Genomic DNA, 17696 nt, shown 5'->3' with positions numbered 1-17696 from the left:
TAAATAGGTCAATGACAGTGCCTGCATCTGAGTTCGTTCATGTGAAGTGTTTAGCACACTTCCTGGTTCATACTCGGAAACTCAGTACGCGTTAACTCTCTTTCTCTATCCCCTCAGGTAGCCTGGGCTGGCCCCTTCCTTTGCACACTGGAGCCAGCTGAAACTGCCCTGGCCAGCCACCTGGGACGTCAGACGGCCAGGCCCACGTGGCATTTCTTTGGCAGTTCTGGCGCTCATGGCCCACAGGGCCTGTGCTCTGGGATGGCCAGGCTGGAGCACCTGGCAGAATTCCCAGGGCCTCCCATCTGTCATCCCTGCTGCCACAGGGACAGCAAGGACACTTGGATCAAATCTCCTTGGAGACAGGGCCCCCCTCCCACACACCCTTGGGGAATAGGCACTGGCAGAGTGCCCAGAAGGAAACCTCCAGGGCCACCAGGATCAGGGGACCTGAATCCAAAGCCCGGCTAGGCTTCAACTTGTGAGTCCTTGTTGAATCTGCCACATAGCTTTCTGGAGCTTCATTTGCTCCACAGTGAAGCCAGGATGAAAATCCCCATCGCCTTCAGGGAGCATCGTAAAAACAGGAGAATGGGACCACAAAGGGGCTTTCTTTCACACATAAAGTAGGATTAGCATTTTAGGATCCCAGCATTTTAAAATTGGGAAAATATGTAATATGTTTTTCTCTGTGGCTATTTTTGTCTCTCTGTCACCTGCTGAGGGCCACCCCCAGGTCCAGTTACCAGAGCCTACAGCTTACTCTCCAAACTAAGCTCCTTTGAACAGTGTTCAATGGGCTGGGCCAACATTTCTGAATTCTAAATTCAAATGCAGCCTTTCCCAAGTCACAGTGGGGAGAATCAGTTAATTTTGCAGGACTACTACTTCTGATCATGGTGAACTAGGTAATTTGGCTTGAATTCTGAACTAAGGATAACTTAAAAGCTATTCAAAAAATATTTTTTAAAAAGTTTGATTGGAGGTGTCAGAGAGCAAAAGGGCAGTAAAGAATCACAGGGCCAAGATCTGGAAAAGAAGGAAAGTCGGAGGCACATGGCTTTGGGACTACTTCCTCCTTGGGAGGACCACTAACCCCAGAAGATAGCCCAAGAGCGCTGAGCAGAGCTGTTAGCTGTTACCTAAAGAGGTAAAAACTAGGTCTACCAAGAGGAGGGGGTGCCTGGCAAATCTTTTATGCTTGGGGTTGGGACCCCAGGGGTATTCACCCCTAGAAAACAAAGGAACTGGAACTAGACAAGCACTCCAAGGGACTGCAAATCATCTCAGTCCTGAAAGTGGATTAAAACAATCCTGGTTTGCTAGATCCTGAGCCATCCGCCAGATGTAAACATAATCCTCATGGAGGTAGACTCACTTCACTCCATGCCTCAGATTATTTCTATAGGTTTTCCCACAGAGTGTGTGGCATTCAGTCGAAAATCACCATGTCTGTGAGGAGACAGACAAAACTAACAAAAGCCAAGGTAAACAACAGACTCTAGAAATAGACTCAAAGAGGTTCCATATCAGGGAGTTATGAAAATAACTGTGCAGCATGAAGGATAAGGTAGAGCACATTGACGGAGAGCCAGAAATGACTTTTAATCGTTTCCTCTTTCTGTTTTTACCCCATCAACTTCATTCTTAGCATGCAGGGTGCCACAGTTCCCCTGCATAGGCCAATGGGTGAGAAATGGCCAATAAAGCTTTGGGAAAAGCCAAAAAGAAGCAATTGTGCTACATTCAAGGATGCCTGTTTCAAGCGTGCTTGCAATAATGACAGTGCATGTCTACGCACGATCCTAATTTCTAGTAGCAAATCCATTGTTGCTTTGTAAGATGCAATTAGACATAGACACCCTTCCAGACTCAGCAGACTACAATCTTAAAGGGCTTTGCACCTTTGAACAGCGACCCATCCCCCTCCTCCCTTGTACCTGCTAAGACCCAGCTCGGACCCTGGCCTAGAACAGTCATGGCCAAAAAAAAAAAAAAAAAAGCAGCATCTGAGCATTTGTTTTGTGCCAGTCTCATGCCAAGGGCTTTCCATGCAATGTCACAGCCGTAGGAGGTGGTTGTGACTACTCTTTCCATTTTATAAATGGAGAAACTGAAGTCTAAGGAACACACATGACACGTTCAAGGTGTCTAGCTACCTAGCATTAAAGCCAGGACGTGCATCCAGGTCTTGCCTGCTCCCAGAGTGGGTCCCACTCCCCACCTGCTGATTGCTGGGGTGATCCTGGATGCCTATGGTCAGAGGACGCCTTGGCTTCTCCTCTCCAGAAAAAACCCTCATTAAACACCACTTGTGTATAGGGCTGTAGCCTGGGAAAGCTGGTGTCAAAGATCCAAGGCCAAGGCTTAGGAAGTGAGAGCACTTTAATGGATCTGAGGTTTTTTCCATCTCTTCTCTCTCCTCCTCCCTTTCCCTGTTTCTAGAACTCAGCATCCAGCAGGCAGAGAGGGCCCAGGGATGGACTAGGGATAACCCTCTGCCACATGCATAGGATAGAAGGAGTAAGGGCTACAGGGGAATCCCGTTGTGGCCACCAGATCTCTCTTGGGAAAGCTGGGTGGGGACTGTCAAAGAGGCTACCTTCGGGGGTCCCAAGTCCCTTCCTAGAAAACCAGTGCTCAGAGAAGAGCTGCAGGACAACAACACTATTTCCAGCCCGGGGTGCAGGCAAGGGGCTCAGTCTTCAAAGAGACCTCCCTTACTCCACTGGAGGGCCAGAAATCCATGCCAGGGCCTGTGAAGGGTCTAGGTCCCTGGGCAGTGGAGGGCTCAAGCACTGTGAGGCAGAGCCTTGGTGGCCCCTGGCCTACTTGGTGGCTTTACATAATTAGTTTGGTTGGGCAGGAGGGGGTCCCTGGGAACCAGCAAGGTAGTGGGATAAGGTAGAGAGGGGACAAAGTGGGGAGAAGGGCTTCCTTGGGGCGAGGACAAGGCTGGGGCAGAGTGAACCTGGGACAGGTTGGGGGCGGGGAGGTCTGGTGAGGAAAAGGAGCAGGAGCTTGAAGAGGAGTGGGCAGAGGGTGGGGCAGATGGTGACAGAATGGGGTTGGGCAGGGCCTCCGTCTCACCCAAGGGGCTGAGGAAGGGGTTCCAGTAGGTAGAGAACAGGCTCTTCCTGGTGCTAATATAGTGCAGTGAGGAGGGTAAGGGATTGACTCCTGGAAAAATCTGTTGGCTCCTGTCCCTCAACACAAGTTACATGTAAACTTGAGGATGAAAAAAGGGGTTCGTGAGCAGCAAGGGGGTGGGAAAGAAATAGGCAAAATGGGGCCAGGTAAGTGGAGTTGAGGGATAATCCAAGCCTGATGCCAGTCTGGGCTCTGAGCAAGAGCAACAGGCGTCCTCTGGTCAAGTCCAAGTCAAAGGAGGAGGGAGGCAGGTAGCATCAGGCATCACTTTGCAGCCAGTAAATATCCCTGTTATGGATTAAGAGCCAAACAGGTGAGGTGGGGGCAGGGGGCAGGGCTCAGGCTGGGTGGGCCAGATCCAACACTCAGACCCCACTGAGTCCCAGAACCTTCCTGCCCTCCTGGGCCCTAGAGACCCCAGATCCCAAACCCTTCCTTTCCCTTCTTCCCCCCGCTCCTGGCACTCACCCACTGGGGTCCTACAGCTTCAGGGATGTGACGCGGGGGATGTGGAAGAGCTGAGTCTCCTCAGAACTGGTGGAGCTATGATGTCGCAGAAAGAGTGAGTAAGCACCTAGGCACAGACCCGTAGCCCTGACACAGGGACAAGCCCAGAGCCCTGATTTTCCCACTGCAGAAACTCTCCAGGGGTGGAAAGAGTTCCTAAAAGCGGTGCCTGGGTAGATGTATTGCAACAAGAAGGATGTGGGCAGGGGGCCTGGGTGGCTCAGTTGGTTAAGCATCTGGCATCCACTCAGGTCATGATCTCACAGTTGTGGGTTCGAGCCCCATGTTGGGCTCTGTGCTGACAGCTCAGAGCCTGGAGCCTGCTTCAGATTCTGTGTCTCCATCTCTCTCTGCCCTTCCCCTTCTCGTGCTCTGTCTCTCTCTCAAAAATAAACATAAAAAACTTAAAAAAGAAAAAAGAAGAAGAGGGACGTGGGCAGACATATAAAAGAACTTTCTGGCTCTGGAGTAGTTTCTCAGAGTGTTGAGTCTTCAGGGCTAGGCATGAGCCTCCTCTGCCTGGGAGGCCTCAGGAGGGGGTGTGGCGGGGGCAGGGGGTAGAACCCAGCAACTAGAAGGACTCCCTCCTGGACCCCTGCTGTCCCCTCCTCAGTCCCCGCAGCCTCCTCACCTGAGGCGTTTCCAAATGGGACGAAAGTATTTGGAGGTCTTGACAGCAAAGATGATGCTGGGGATTAGGAAGAAGGTGCACCATGCCAGGCAGAACCAGAAGGCGTTCTAAAACAGAGCACGTTAGGTCGGCTTGCTGTGGCTAGGCAGCAACATCTTCCCACCCTGCTCTGTAACCCCTAGTCCTCCCACTGCCTCAATGAGGGGCACGGGCTGAGGGCAAGGGCTGGTGGGCAGGCCTGGAGGCAAGAAGGGTCCTACTTCACCTCAGGCTCTGCTCGTGCTGCCCCTCCCATTGGGGTCTCCATATCCATGAGCCCTGATGAGCTTGAGGCACTCACCCAGGGGTCAGCGATCATGTCACACAGGATCACACGGCCATTGTCCAGGGCTCGGGAGAGAGGCTGGCAGGTGGCGATGTGCTGAGTCACCTGTGGGGTCAACATGAGGCACATACGTGCAGAGACGCTCAGACCCACAGGTGTACACCCATATTCAGAGAAGGAGGTTGACAGCAACAGAGCTAGGTCCAGGGACACAGTAGGGAGCCACTGCGCAGTTGTACAGACACATGGATGAAGGGACATAGAGATGAGGGCACACTGACAGAGGCTCATTGCTCCACTCCCATCTCTTCCATCCCATTGACCAGCATGTATTAAGTCCCTACTGTGTGCCTGGCGTTGTTCTTTAAGTTCACATTCTCACTGGAGAGGCAACACTTGTGTGTGTGTGTGCACACACGCACACTGCATACATGTGCACATACACACGCACACTCAGGGTTGAGCAAGACCCCACCTGCCTAGTGTGGGCACCAGATAGCTTGCAGAGGCTGTGGTCCATGCAGGCCTGCAGGAGGAGGTGCTCTTGGAGAGCTGGGCAAAGGGACTGGTATGAGGAAGGGTATGGGGACAAGGTGTGGACAGCGTGTTCTAGAGAGCCATGGCCAGCCCAGCTCAAATTCAGGCATCAGAGAAGGGCTGTGGCAGAGCTGAGTGAGCAGAGCCCAGCCAGGAAGCAGGGGTGCAGATTTCGGAATTTGGGTTCAATACTGAAGGCCCAGGGCACCCCACAGGGCTCTGGGAGCAGAGGAGGGATGCAACAGTGTGAAGAGCCCACAGTGCTGGGAACCTGCTTGAGGCCAGGAGAGCTTGACCCTTTACTCACCTCCTCTCTTACCCAGGCCACGTACTGGGAGAAATAACCCATCTCTCGGGTCAGGAAACACTCACTTTCCTGCAGGGGAGAGAGGAGTCCAGGACTGGTAGGTGTCCCAGGAAGCAGCAACCTCGACCCCCGTGCTGGACAGGGCAGGCTGAGCTGGCTTTCCTGGGAGCCAAGGTGAGGGGACAGGGATGGAGAAGCCTGGGTGGAGGAGAAGCTCCGGTGCCTGAGCATGTAGTCCATCTCTGACTATGAGGCAGCCCCCTGCTCCTGTCCATCTATCACTCACATTCCTCAAGATACTGGTGGCCCAGGTAGGCAGCTCTCCTTTTAGGTAAGTGACCTTGTCCAAGACACCAGAAGTCTCTATCTGGAGAAAAGAAGAGGCTTAACTTAGTGCCCTGCTCATTCAGGGAGATGTTATGCATTCATTCACCCATTCATTAATTCAACATGTAAAACACACATACTCACCTTGGGTGGGGGATGTTAGGCCCTACGGACACAGAGGCCAAAGATGGTGGTCTTTAAGGATCTGCTCATCCACTCCCATTTCTTCCCATCCCCTACCCTCAACCTCTACTGGGACTGGGCAGAGCAGATGAAATCCCAAGCCAGCAAGGCCCTGACCTCCTTTTTCCCTCTGTGGCCCACCTGCTCCACCCCACCCTCCCCTTCCCCGGCAGCCACCTGGAGATTCGGGGCTGAAGATGCCAGGGACCTGACAGTGAGATTGAGGTTGGCCTGTGGAGAAGAGAGCAGGGATGGTTAAGGGAAGGGATGGGTAGAAAAGGAGGGTTCTCGGCCCTTCTTTCGTTTTTTACCCCTCCCTGCCTCTCCTCTTCCCCAGATTCCAGGTTCTCTGGGCCTCCAAGCTTACCACAAGGCTCTGCTGGGGGAGGACCTTCTCCTGATAGAGGTCTTTGAGCCCTTGGGCTTCTTCCTGCAGTTGCTGTCCCAGCACAGAACTGCCCTGAAGGGAGACACAGATGACACTGGCACTCTGCCAGGGACAGGCCAGCCTTTACCAACATATTCTTTATGCAACTGTTCAGCCAGACGTATTGAGAAGATGTGGGAAGTGCTGGGCTCAGAGTCAGAAAACCGAGGCCAACTTAAGCTCCTGGGCCTGATCCAGGTTTAGGGGCACTAAGCCTAAGTTCTAGGTCCACCCCTAGCTGACCAGGTGCCCCTAAGTCAGCCACAGAGGTTGTCTGAGCTGTAGTGGCATCTGCTGAAACATGAATACTCCTTGTCTGCCCATCATGCAGAGTTGGTATGGGGTCTATGTTTGGAAGAGAACTTGTTAAGCTCCAAACACTTATAAATACAAAATGCTATTTTTTCCAGTAGAGTTTAAGCTCCTCGAGGGCAACTATCTTGGTATCTGGCCCATTGCATTGTCCTCACAGGGAATCCCAATGGATTCCCTGAGTAGTGTGCACTAAGAAACACTTGCCCAACTGTGTGATGTCAGAGCAGTTACTCCATGTGATCTAAGGTAGGACGGTAGTCCACTTTGCAGATGAAGAAACCGAGGCCTGGAGATGCTGAATGACCTGCCTATGGCCACACAGCTGTTGGTGGTAGAGCTTGAGTCAGAACTGATTCTGTAAAACTCTTAAGCCCAGCCAGGGGATCCAGAGCCCCAATGGTCACTGGTGGAAGCCATCAATCCCCTGTCCTTGCCTTCATGCCCCCCAAGCCCTCCCATCATCTCCCTCCTCCCAGGCCTCTCTGACTCCTGCCTGCCCAGTGGGGTCTCTGGCCCCTTCTCACTTGGGTCCGGGCCAGTCCTTCCAGCTCCTGGGCCAGCTTCTCCACATTGGTGTTCACCACAGGCTTCTGGGTCTGCAGACAGACAGGAGAGGCCAAGAGGGGATGCACTGTGGCTCCCCGGCTCTCAAATTCCCAGTCTATTCAGAAGTACCCCAAACCACCTGAGTCTATTGTGACACATCAGTCACAGCGTGTTTGACCTGAAACTGTAAAATAAATCAGGCATCTTCCATGAGGATAGAAGGGGGGGAAATGAGGCACCCTCTGGTATAACCCAATGAAGAGGCCACCTCCCACCAGCATAGCATCCACAGCAGTGGGTTCAGGACCATGAACAGCGACACAGGCTGTTGGGCAGGAGCCTGTTCCTTAAGGCCCAGCCCAGATGGTGGTCCCAGGAAAGGCTTGAGGCATGTGGTGTGCAGACACTTCCAACAGGAAGAGGCCCCAGGGACATGTGGAGATGTGAAGGAAGCATGGAGGGCTGTGATGAGACAAGACATCCCCCGCCCCAGCTCCTCTGCAAGCCCCTCTGTTCTTCCATGCTCCGGAAGAAGAGGTGCCCCCTGCTGACCTGAACAAGGAAGCTGGAATAGTGGATGTTCTCAAGCCCACTGCTCTGCAAGGCTTCCAGGTCCCGGTGGGCAGCTGGGCTTAGCAGGTCCAGATGCTTCATGTCTACTTTAAGGTTCCGCAATTCCTGCTGCAGCTTGGTGGTATACTGAGGGGGTGGGGGACAGGGCGAGGGCATGCCCAGTTGCTGAGCCAGGACCCCAGAGCTGCTGTCCTAGGTGAGGGGTCCCCAGGCCCTCAGGGCCCTCCTTCTGGATATCCAAGGTGCCGCCACTTTGGACACTCCCACCCCCAGACAGTCTCCCTGGAGGCCTCTGCTTCCTACCTGCCCCCACTCCAACCCACCCCCACCAAGACCTAGCTCCCCTCCACATCTATATGGCTGGCAGACAGAAACATAACCCCTCCCTGGCAACCCAATATAAAGTAGCTTCCCTGGCCCATCTCTATCACATCACCCTTGTTAAGGGCTTCAAAGTATCTGTTGTTCTCAAATTATTTGTGGACTTGTTTATTGCCATCAGCTCCAGGAGAATGGAATCTTGTCCGCCCATTCTGTACCAAACCCTGTGTAGAGCAGAGGCTCACATGTGGTAGGCACAATACAAGTTTGTTGAGTGTGTACACATGAATGAGTGAGTAAACACAGTCACATTTCCGAGAGAGGCGGGACTCTTGAGGGCACCTGGGTGGCTCAGTCGGTTAAGTGTCTGACTCTTGACTTCAGCTCACAGTTGGTGAGTTTGAGCCCCATGTCAGGCTCCACACTAACAGCACAGAGCTTGCCTGGGATTCTCTCTCTCCCTCTCTCTCCGCTCCTCCTCTGCTTGCTTGAGGGCTCTCTCTCTCTCTCTCTCTTTCAAAATAAATAGACATTAAAAAACAAAAGGGGACTCTCGGCATTTTCCAACCATTGCAAGAAGAGACTGGGCATGAAATTCAGCCCCAATGTTTAACAGATGAGAAACTGAGGCTAGAGAGGAGCATTCGCTTGCCCAGGGTTTCATAGCAAGTTAGCTAACAGAGCCCAGCCCCCCTCACCTCTCTCCCTCCTGCCATACTGCTTTCCTCTAATCCTTGCAGAGGCAGGGGTCTTACAGCAGTGTTTCAGGCATAAGGTGCCCCGTAACTGACAAGTACACAGGAGAGGCTTGAAGATGAGCAGAGCCCTCCTGGTGCTCTGGAAAGCACACCCTGTCATACTGATTTCTGTATCACCAGCTCGTTCTTATCTCCTTTGAAGACAAGTGTTCTTAAGGTCACATTTGGTGTGTTGCCAGATAGCCCTGAAGGGCTGCCCGGTCCCTCTGAACCTGAAGCTTGTCCCTCGTCCACACTCTTCTGTGAGCTGGACCCTCCCCTGAGAACCATGACGTCCAGTTAGCAGACCAAGGCCTCCCTGTGCTCGGGTCCCCTGCCGCAGTCCTCCCTGGCCAGCCTTCATCCATGGGAGCCGTATCTCTGGCCTCACACTGGGCTGTGGCTGCTCTGTGGACCTTTCGTCTGGTCAGGTGCAGAATGCAGAAGGGGGAGGCAGCTAAGGCAGTGTGCAAAGTGCCATGGGATTACATTTTCAGACATGGAGTTGGAACTGAAATCTGAACCACTTGGCTATGCCACCCCGTGGGCTGAGAAGGGCTGGTAGATTCAAGAGGAGTGGGAAGGGTTTCTGGAGAGGATGAGGAATCAGGAGTTAGCATGCTAGGAGTGTGGGTCAGGGAAGAGGCAGGTGGGAGCCATAGGGGTTTCCTAGGACATGCTTGGGAAAGGCTCCCCAGGGGCCTTGGGAGTCCAGACAGCTCCCCCCACCTCACTTAAGCACAGAGAGAGGAAAGGAAGGAATATGTTACAGCTTCTGTACACCCTTAGGAAAACTACATTCTGAAAGTACATCCCCTCCTGTGAAGTAGCTGGTCTTTCTCTCTGTTCTAGAAGTGTCTCTTGCCAGTATGGATACAGTTTCTATACACCAACCTCTGACAAAGTCCAGTGGTTAACAGAACAGGCTTGAAGGGCTGGGGTCAAATCCTGCCCACCTACTGGCTGTGTGAGCTCAGCCAAGGGCCTCTGGTGAGCCCTCCCCCAGGGACACCCAACTTCATCGCCATCATTTTCACTGTCAAACCCATTCCCAACCTCCCCCACCCGCTCCCCACGACTGACTGCAGTGTCCCAACCAATGCCTGTCCTCAGCCAGGACACACACGCCTTAGCCCTCTCGTTCACTCTCCCCATCCTTTCCTGCTACGACCTCAGCTGTGTTCACTTCTTCCCGGAGCACAGCACTCAGAGCCGGTCATGGCCTCCAGGCTCTCATCCAGCCACCCACACTCCCTAGAAACCTGCCTGGGCTCTCACCCTGGGCCAGGCCCTGAGCTTTCACCTGGGGCCTCTGCCCCTGAGGCACCTCAATCGCTCTTGCAGACTTCTCCGGTTCAATAAGATGGGCCTATCACAGAGCCAAGGCCAGAAGAGAGGGCTCTGCAGGAGGGAATCTGTACAACTTTCTAGAAGGTACCCTTACCTGGCTGATATTCAGATGCTTCTCCAGGTCATAGGAGTCATTGAGCTGCAGGACGCCCCAGAGTGCGGCCCCTTCCCTGCACTGCCTGGGGAGGAGTAATGGGCATTGCAGATAAGAGAAAAGGACAGTGGGGGGGTGGGGGCTGACATCACCCATCTCAGCTCCTCCGCACACCCTGCCCCCCAGCCTAGGCTTCCCACTCACTGATAGGCCAAGAGGATGCTGATGTTCTTCTTCAGGCCGAGAAGCTGAGACAAGTTCATGGATGGGGGCAAGTTCCCTGGGGTGTCTGCAAACTGGAAAAGGGGCAAAGAGAAATGGGCCTGGAAAAGGCTGAGGGCAAGGCCATCCCAGCTCCCCTAGAGCCTGGTCCCATGCCACCCTGGCACAGGAGAGACCACGACCCTATGCCTACAGCCCAAACCTGCCTCCTCACCCCTGGGCCATAACTCCTTACAGGGAAACTTCTCCGGGCCAGCACCTTGGCTCACCTGCTAGAAGCACTGGAGAACCAGGATTGCCAGTGTGCAGACTCAATATGAGGAGAACAGAGGGAGTCAGGTCTGGGTGCAGCTCTTGGGGTCCCTGCCCTGGCGCCCGGGCATTATTCCAGGGACTCATGGGTTTGCTCCCTCTCTCACCCCTTTTCCATTGAGGTTTCCTGCCTTTCCTTGGCCGTCTCCAGCTACCCTCCTGTCCCTCCTTCCCCTCCCCCGCTCTGGCCCCCACTTCCTTCTAGCCCCTTGCTCTGCCCTCATCCGCCTCCACCTCCCTGTGGGCTGCGGAACAGGGCAGGCTCACCTTGTAGAGCTCCCTGCTCTCCCAGCTCCGGCACACCAGCGTCTGCACGTTGCCGCCCACCAAGAAGGTGGCGAAGACAAGGAGGATGAGGGGTGCGGCCAGGAGGAAGCTGAAGCCCACACCCCTGGGGAAGGCAGAGGGACAGGCTGAGATGGAAGAGAGAGGCTAGCTGCACTGGACCACACTCTCTGTCCCACCACATCCGGGGACCAGCGTGGTCAGCGAGTCGGCCCCAAGGCAGAGCCCTTTGAGGGCTCAGCCTCCTGAGCCAGGGGGAAGAACTCAGAACTGCTGCCTGTCCCCTCCCCCCCCGGCCCCACTGCCCCCCATCACCGGTGTCCTGGCTGGCCCTAGCAACCTAGAGGACAAGGTAGCTGCTTTGCTGGAAGAGACAGCACTGCCCGCCTCTGAGACTAGGGGACTTGGAAGAGACAGGCTCCAGAGCTCAGCCCTCAACAGAGCCACCTGGCACGGCAGGAGCCGCGACTTAGAAGGGCTGAATAGGACCAGTGCTGACCTGTAGGGCTTCTCTGTGCAATAGGCACAGCTCCATGTCAGGGTCTGAGGCTTGGAGAATAGAACAAGGGTGACATTTCAGCCTCCAGCCACCCCCTGTTGGTCGTGCTACCTAGATACTGGGTTAAGAAGGATTCTGAGGCTGTGTTCGGCTCCGTGAGAAAAGGTGCCCACTGGTTACTATAATTGCCACTGGTGTGGAAGGCGGAAGGGCTGCTTATTTGCCATTCCTGCTCTAGTCCACTCTTGTATACAGATGAGGACATGGAGGCCCAGGTGGGTTAGTAATGTGCCCACAGCCATCCAGTGAGTCAGTGCCAGAGCCAGAAGTAGAGCTCAGCCTCTTGATTCCCAAGACTTGCTTCTGTAGCCACATTAGGAGCTGTCCATTGGCATGACAGGAATCTGGGCAGCCCAGCGGAAGAGACCATTCCTCCCTCCCCAGCCCTTCTTACATCATGAGGAAGCGGGCTCCAGCCTCGCCCTTGGCTTCCGAGTGGCTGGGGTCCTCCCTGGCAGACAGTCCCCAGATGCCGAGGTTGAGGCCCAACAGATTACAGGCCACCACGAGCAGGACTACGGAGCACAACACACAGCCCAAAATCCACCTGCCGCAGAGAGGGTGCAGTGTCACTGAGAAGAGAGGCACCAGGATGGGCTGGCATAGAACCTAGGGGCTAGGTGGGGCCCCCCTGCTCCTAGTGGGGTCCCCAGGCTCAGATTGCCTGAGGGCACATAGCCAAGGTGGAGACAGAGGCTCGAGGAGTAAGGAGTCTTGGCTTAAATGGAGGCAGAGGCTTAGTACGGCCTAGGGTTGAAGGGGCCTCAAAATCAGTCCCAGGGTGGCTGAGAGGCTGGGCTGCCTATCCCATCCCCAACCCCATGCATGGACTCCCAGGCACCTGTATTTCTCGTATCTCTGCACCTCCTTCAGGTAGGGGCGGCTACTCTGTTCCACCTCCTCCAGCGCCCGGCTCCAGCGAGAGGCCGCCTCCCAGCCTGGGAACTCTTCGGCCAGTGTCCTCAGCCCTTCAGGCTTCTGGGCTATCACCTTCTTCAGCTCTGCCCAAAGCAGCAGAGACTTATGGGAGGTACAGGAAGAACACAGGGGACCCACGAAGAGGAGCCCCACTCTCTGACCAGGCCCAGACCCACTGCCCCACTCCTCACTCAACAAGTCTCTTTGGTGGGGGTGGCCCCTGGACAGGGCCTCACCTTTGACGACATTGGCCATCTGCAAGGCTGCCAGGAGCGGGAGTGCATTGAAGGTGCTGTTCTCCTGCCAGAACAAAGGCAGCTATGCCTCCTGCTTTCCACATGCTGCCCTGGCTTCATGGACCCTTGACATTACCGGGCCCAGAGGCAGGGCATTCCTCCTGATGCTCCCAGCTCAGGAAATCAAGAAATAGGCTTCCCCTTGTTCTCTTGCTCAATGGCTTCTTCTCTCCTCCAGCCCAGCCTGACTCAGCTCCCCAAAACATTGCTCCTGGAAGACCCCTCCTTGCTATCCCTACCTCTCTTGCCGAGACTGCGGTAGCCTCTGAGCCATCCTCTCTTCTCTTCCACCCATCCTACACACGATGCCAGGCCTAGATCCCTGAAGTCCAGCTCCAACCTAGTCTTCCAGCCTCAGTTCCCATTTCCTTCTGCCTGGGAACTTCCGCTCCAGCCGCCCAGCACAGGTGACTCACCATTTCCACAACTCTGGCATTTTCCAGATGCTGACTCATGCTGCACCCTCCCCCACAGCCCATCTGCATGAAGAGCTGTGCCTCCAGGGCTCAGTTTGTGTGCTCTCTCCCTTGCCACCACCCCCACCAACATTGAGGGGCCCAGCTCTTCCTTCTGAGTTCCAGGCCAGCTTCCCCTATCAGAGAGTGTGCACTTGAGCACTGGCATCATGAGCCTCCATCCCAGGGAGCCATATGGGAGGGAAGGCCCTGATTTGACCCAGGTCTTATGTTCAACTGGGTTCCCACCCCAAAGGGGAAAATGAGGGCCCTCACTTGCGAGCTCCCAGGCGGTGGGGAAGTCAAGTAGACTGAACAGGCACTTACCTCCTGGACCATGCTGGAGAAGTTGGCCTCTGGGACACCCTTCAGCCGATGCAGGACATCGTCCACTGGGGACACCTGAAATGGGGTAGTGGTGGTATGACAAAGTCCATAAAGAGGCCTGAGGGGGTCCTGAGGGAGGATGGGAGGAACCCTCAGGGTCCTTGTGTGCAAAATGGGGCACATCTCCCTAGGTGGCAGGGAGAACTCAAGAAGCTAATATACATGAAGCTCATGGCACAGCACGTGGCCCTGGAAAGCTCTTGCCCCCATTACCAGGATGACCATCATTAATCCTTGGAGAGGGGAGGAGTCACCGAGGAAAGGGATCAGGAGTCTGCCTCCTCCAGAAACATCCAAGGATTCCTGGAGCAGCAGGCAGAGCAGCGCCCCCACCCCCATTTCAAGGGGCCCTGTCCCAGGCCTGCACCTGGTCAAAGTCAGCTCCCAGCTCCAGGGCACGGGCTTGGCCCTGGGCCTCTGTGCAGCCTTGGCAGCCCGGCTCCTGCAGCAGGGCGAGGAGGCGCTCCCGGCGCTCCCGGACAGCTGGCTCCAGGTCCCGCTGGCCCTTCCGCAGTTCCACCAAGGTGCTATTCAGGGCTTGGAGGTGATCCATGGAGAGCTGCAGGGCTGAGAGACACCCCTCCGGACTGAGCAGTCTCCACTGTTATTGGCACAGAACGTCCCCTCTCCCCCCAGCCAAAGGGATGTGGGTCATTAACCTCTGCAGTTTTAATGGAAACTGCCCTAGGGCACATTAAAGCCAGGTTGTGGGCAGGGATGGGGGGGAGGGGGAATCCTAGGATAAAACCATGGGAAAGTCATGGGTGGGGCTTGCTGAGGTGGCAAAAGAAACCCCAGGCAGAGCGAGGGTGGGGCCTGGCCCCAAGAGACAGCTACCCAGGACGTGGGTCCCACTCACCCTGGCCCAGGCTGCTCACTGAGGCCAGCACTTCATACACGGTGCTCTTGAGCTGGGTGTGGATCCTGCTCCCAATGCTCTTGCCGACACCTGGAGAGCACAGGGTCGTCTGCAGGGCTGGCCACCAGACGCCCAGGGGCCCTCTTCACCCAGCCAGCCAGCCTCCCCAGCCAGAGCAGCCGGCTCTGCGGGGAAGGTCCTGCCTTCTTGGTCCTGTCACACAGTGACTACTGTGCTGCCCAGCGGGGCCCAATCCCGGCCTCTTCGAGGGTGTGCCCAGCTGGAGCCCAGGATGAAGGGATGAGAGGGCCCCCAAGGCAGGCCTGAGCAAGGGGACCCAGGGGCTGGCCAGCCTGTCAGCCAGCTATAACCCTCACCATCCAGTTCTTCCAAGACTCGCTTCTGGGGAAGGGAGAACTGCTGTGCCACGGCCTGCAGCTCCTAGGAAAACACAGGGTCATGAGGCTGCTCTTCCCTGTCACCTGACAGCCCCTGTCTTGTCCCTTCCCCAGCCCTCCCGGGACTCCACACACAGCTGGGCAGCCATCCTGAGGATGCCCTGGGTGCATTAATGTATTATAGCAACTCTCCAGCAGGGGGCAGTCAGGCGCGTGTTGAAAGGGGCACCCTTTCTAATTTGCAGGTCCCACTCTACTCTGTCCCGCCTGGGCTGGTGCTCAGGCAGGCTCGTGGGAGTGAGGGGGTTACTCGGCACTTACCTGGGGGACATCGGAGACCAGGCCCCGGAGGCTGAGCAGAGTCTCAGGCACGGCCTCCACACTGGGGCCCATCTGCTCATGCGTGCGCTGGTTGGTGACAAAGGCACAGACCACACCAATGCTGCAAGGATGGGAGAGGAGGCAGGGGCTTGCTGGGTGCCCATGGGCACTTCGGGCCTCAGCCCACACCTCCCACCTGGCCTGGGCGCCCCTCACAGTAGCACGAGGGTGGTCAGCAGCAGGAAGACCATGAGGGTGCCTCGCTCACAAGCCATGGCTTTGTGCTCCGTCTTCACTCGGCCCCCACAGCGCCGGCGGCAGCGGCAGCAACAGAAACAGAGCCCGGCGATGGGCACCAGGAGGAGGTAGAGGCCAGCGATCACAGCACACACCACGTAGCCGGCCTCATACCGCACCACCTGGGCAAGGTGGCAGGCGTGAGGGGCTGTCCTGACCCTCACAACGCGGCCGCTTCCTGTCTGACTGTACAGGGAAACCAGAAGGGGAGGGGATGCGTGCACCGCGGGCACTTTGCACACGTCTCCTTGAACCCATGCAAAGTGCACAGTGTCCTTGTTATTTACCATCTCATAAAGGAGGAAACTGAAGTCAAGGTTTGCTCATTGCAAAACCCCAGGACCAGTTAATAGCAGAGCTGTGGTTGGAAATTAGGTCCATGGATTGCAGCGTGGATGGAAGGGGGGAGGGGATGCCAGAGACCCCCACCCTGAGGGACACCCAGCAAGGTGGCCTGAGCTGAGGAGGCCTTTCTACTTCTGCCCCTCATTGCCCCCAGGGCTCACCTCATCCACCTTCACGGAGGACGGCTCATTCAGCAAGGTCTTTACCAGCTCTAAGGAAAGAGTTAAGCTGGGGGTTTGAGGACAGCAGCTGCCCTGCCCCTGTGTCCACCCTCACTGCCAGGTCAAGGTGGGCTCTCCGGAAGGGCTCCTCCCACCACCATGGCACCCTAGGAGAAGCCCTGTGCCTTCATGTCCAGGCCTCAGGGCTGCCATTGGAGGGAGTGGCTGAGAGGAGGCCTGGCCTGCGCCCCCTCCAGAGCCCTCCAGGTGGGCCCTGCGGTGGAGGAGCGGGCAGCCTGGTTAAAAGCAGGGAAGGGGCCTGGCTTAGCAGCCCTTTCCCTCAAGAGGTAAGGGACAGGCTGAGAGGGGCCCTGCAGCCCCTCCTGGTCCTCCCAAGCCCTAGCACCACTAGGCCCAGGGAAAATCTTAGCCAGGTCTTTGAGAGCTTCTAATGTAATTTCTTCTACTTGAGGACAGAGAGACTGAGTCTCAGAGAGAAAAAGGGCTTGCCCAAGGTCACGCAGGAAGATCTCCAGGTGATGCCCGTGGGCCCCCGGGGGCTTTTGGGAAGGAAGGCGGGGGTGGGGAAGTCTGGGGACCCTGCCTTCCAGGTGCCCGCTGACGCGGTAGGCGCGCCCCGCGGTCGAGGGGGAACCCACTACCTCCGAGGCCCGCCTGAGGGAGGGGCTCACTCACCGGCGGGGAAGGGGTTCAACTGGACCACGGAGAGGAAGCGGCGCACGGTGCCGTACAGGGGGTTCAGGGGCCCCGGCGGGCGGACGCGAGGGGCCAGCCAACGGACCCTGGCCGCCGGGACGAACGTCAGGTGCTCCGCGCGGCCGAAGGACCCGCAGTCCGAGGCCACCGCCCCCGGCGGGCTCAGGATCAGCCCCAGCTCCAGCCCCAGGCCCAGCAGGGGCGCCAGGAGGCCGGGTGCGCGCGTCATGGGTCGGCCCGGGGGCTGCGGGGCAGACAGGACGGGGCTCAGGCGGCCAGGGGTGCGGACAGAGCGCGGGGCAGGCCGTGCATCCTTCACCAGCCTGCGTCCCCGCGGCTCTCAAAACCGGCCCGACAGGTTTGGGCTCCCGAGCTACCTGGGCGCCCGCCCGCAGCGCTGGAAGGGCAGGGGCGGAGGCGTTGGGGAGGGGGGCCGGGCCTGGCTCGGACCCGCCCTCAGCGGCCTAGGGTGGGAGCCTGGGCGCCCTCTATCCTCCCCAAATCCTCCTAGGAGGGCTGCCTCCGAGCTGGGAAGGGGAGACACCTCACGAGCTCTAGATTGTTTGAGGTGGCCCAATTTCAAACCCAAGAGTCCAGTCTGGGGCTGGGAAAACAGCCACCCAGGGAAGCGCTGGCCCTAGGGGTGGCGGAACGGCAGCACAGACCCAGGAACCAGGCTCCTCCTCCAGCTTCCTCTGGGGCCGGCTCTGTCCCCTGGGGTCATGCCTGCGCCTGCTACCAGGCCAATCTGGAGCAGAGAGGCCACCAGGCTTTGCCCAGAGTGGCTCTCAGAGGAGTCTCTGGGACAGGCGCAATCGTTCCGGCGGGTGAGTC

General features: G+C 56.7%; 1 protein-coding gene across 2 annotated transcripts; it reads right to left on the bottom strand.

The window, feature by feature from the left end:
• Positions 1–1580: 1580 nt before the first annotated feature.
• Positions 1581–17543, bottom strand: PROM2 (prominin 2). Of its 2 annotated transcripts, XM_077773446.1 has the most exons (24): positions 16842–17543; positions 16146–16195; positions 15559–15761; positions 15343–15463; positions 15001–15064; positions 14624–14713; positions 14132–14331; positions 13705–13779; positions 12863–12926; positions 12550–12709; positions 12103–12255; positions 11132–11255; positions 10535–10626; positions 10331–10415; positions 7808–7954; positions 7234–7305; positions 6335–6427; positions 6145–6198; positions 5744–5824; positions 5458–5526; positions 4629–4718; positions 4289–4395; positions 3619–3693; positions 1581–3438 (listed from the first exon to the last, which is right to left on the bottom strand). In XM_077773446.1, the coding sequence occupies exons 1-23, from the start codon at positions 17089–17091 to the stop codon at positions 3630–3632; spliced, it is 2508 nt and encodes an 835-aa protein (XP_077629572.1). In that variant the 5' UTR covers positions 17092–17543; the 3' UTR covers positions 1581–3438; positions 3619–3629. The 2 variants fall into 2 exon arrangements, with proteins under 2 accessions (XP_077629572.1, XP_077629573.1); XM_077773447.1 differs by lacking the exon at positions 16842–17543 and having other exon boundaries at positions 15559–15825.
• Positions 17544–17696: the final 153 nt, after the last annotated feature.

Source organism: Crocuta crocuta, unplaced genomic scaffold, assembly GCF_008692635.1.
Source record: "Crocuta crocuta isolate KB4526 unplaced genomic scaffold, BGI_CrCroc_1.0 scaffold67, whole genome shotgun sequence".
Lineage (NCBI taxonomy): Eukaryota > Metazoa > Chordata > Mammalia > Carnivora > Hyaenidae > Crocuta > Crocuta crocuta.
This window is presented reverse-complemented; position numbering and strand designations above follow the sequence as displayed.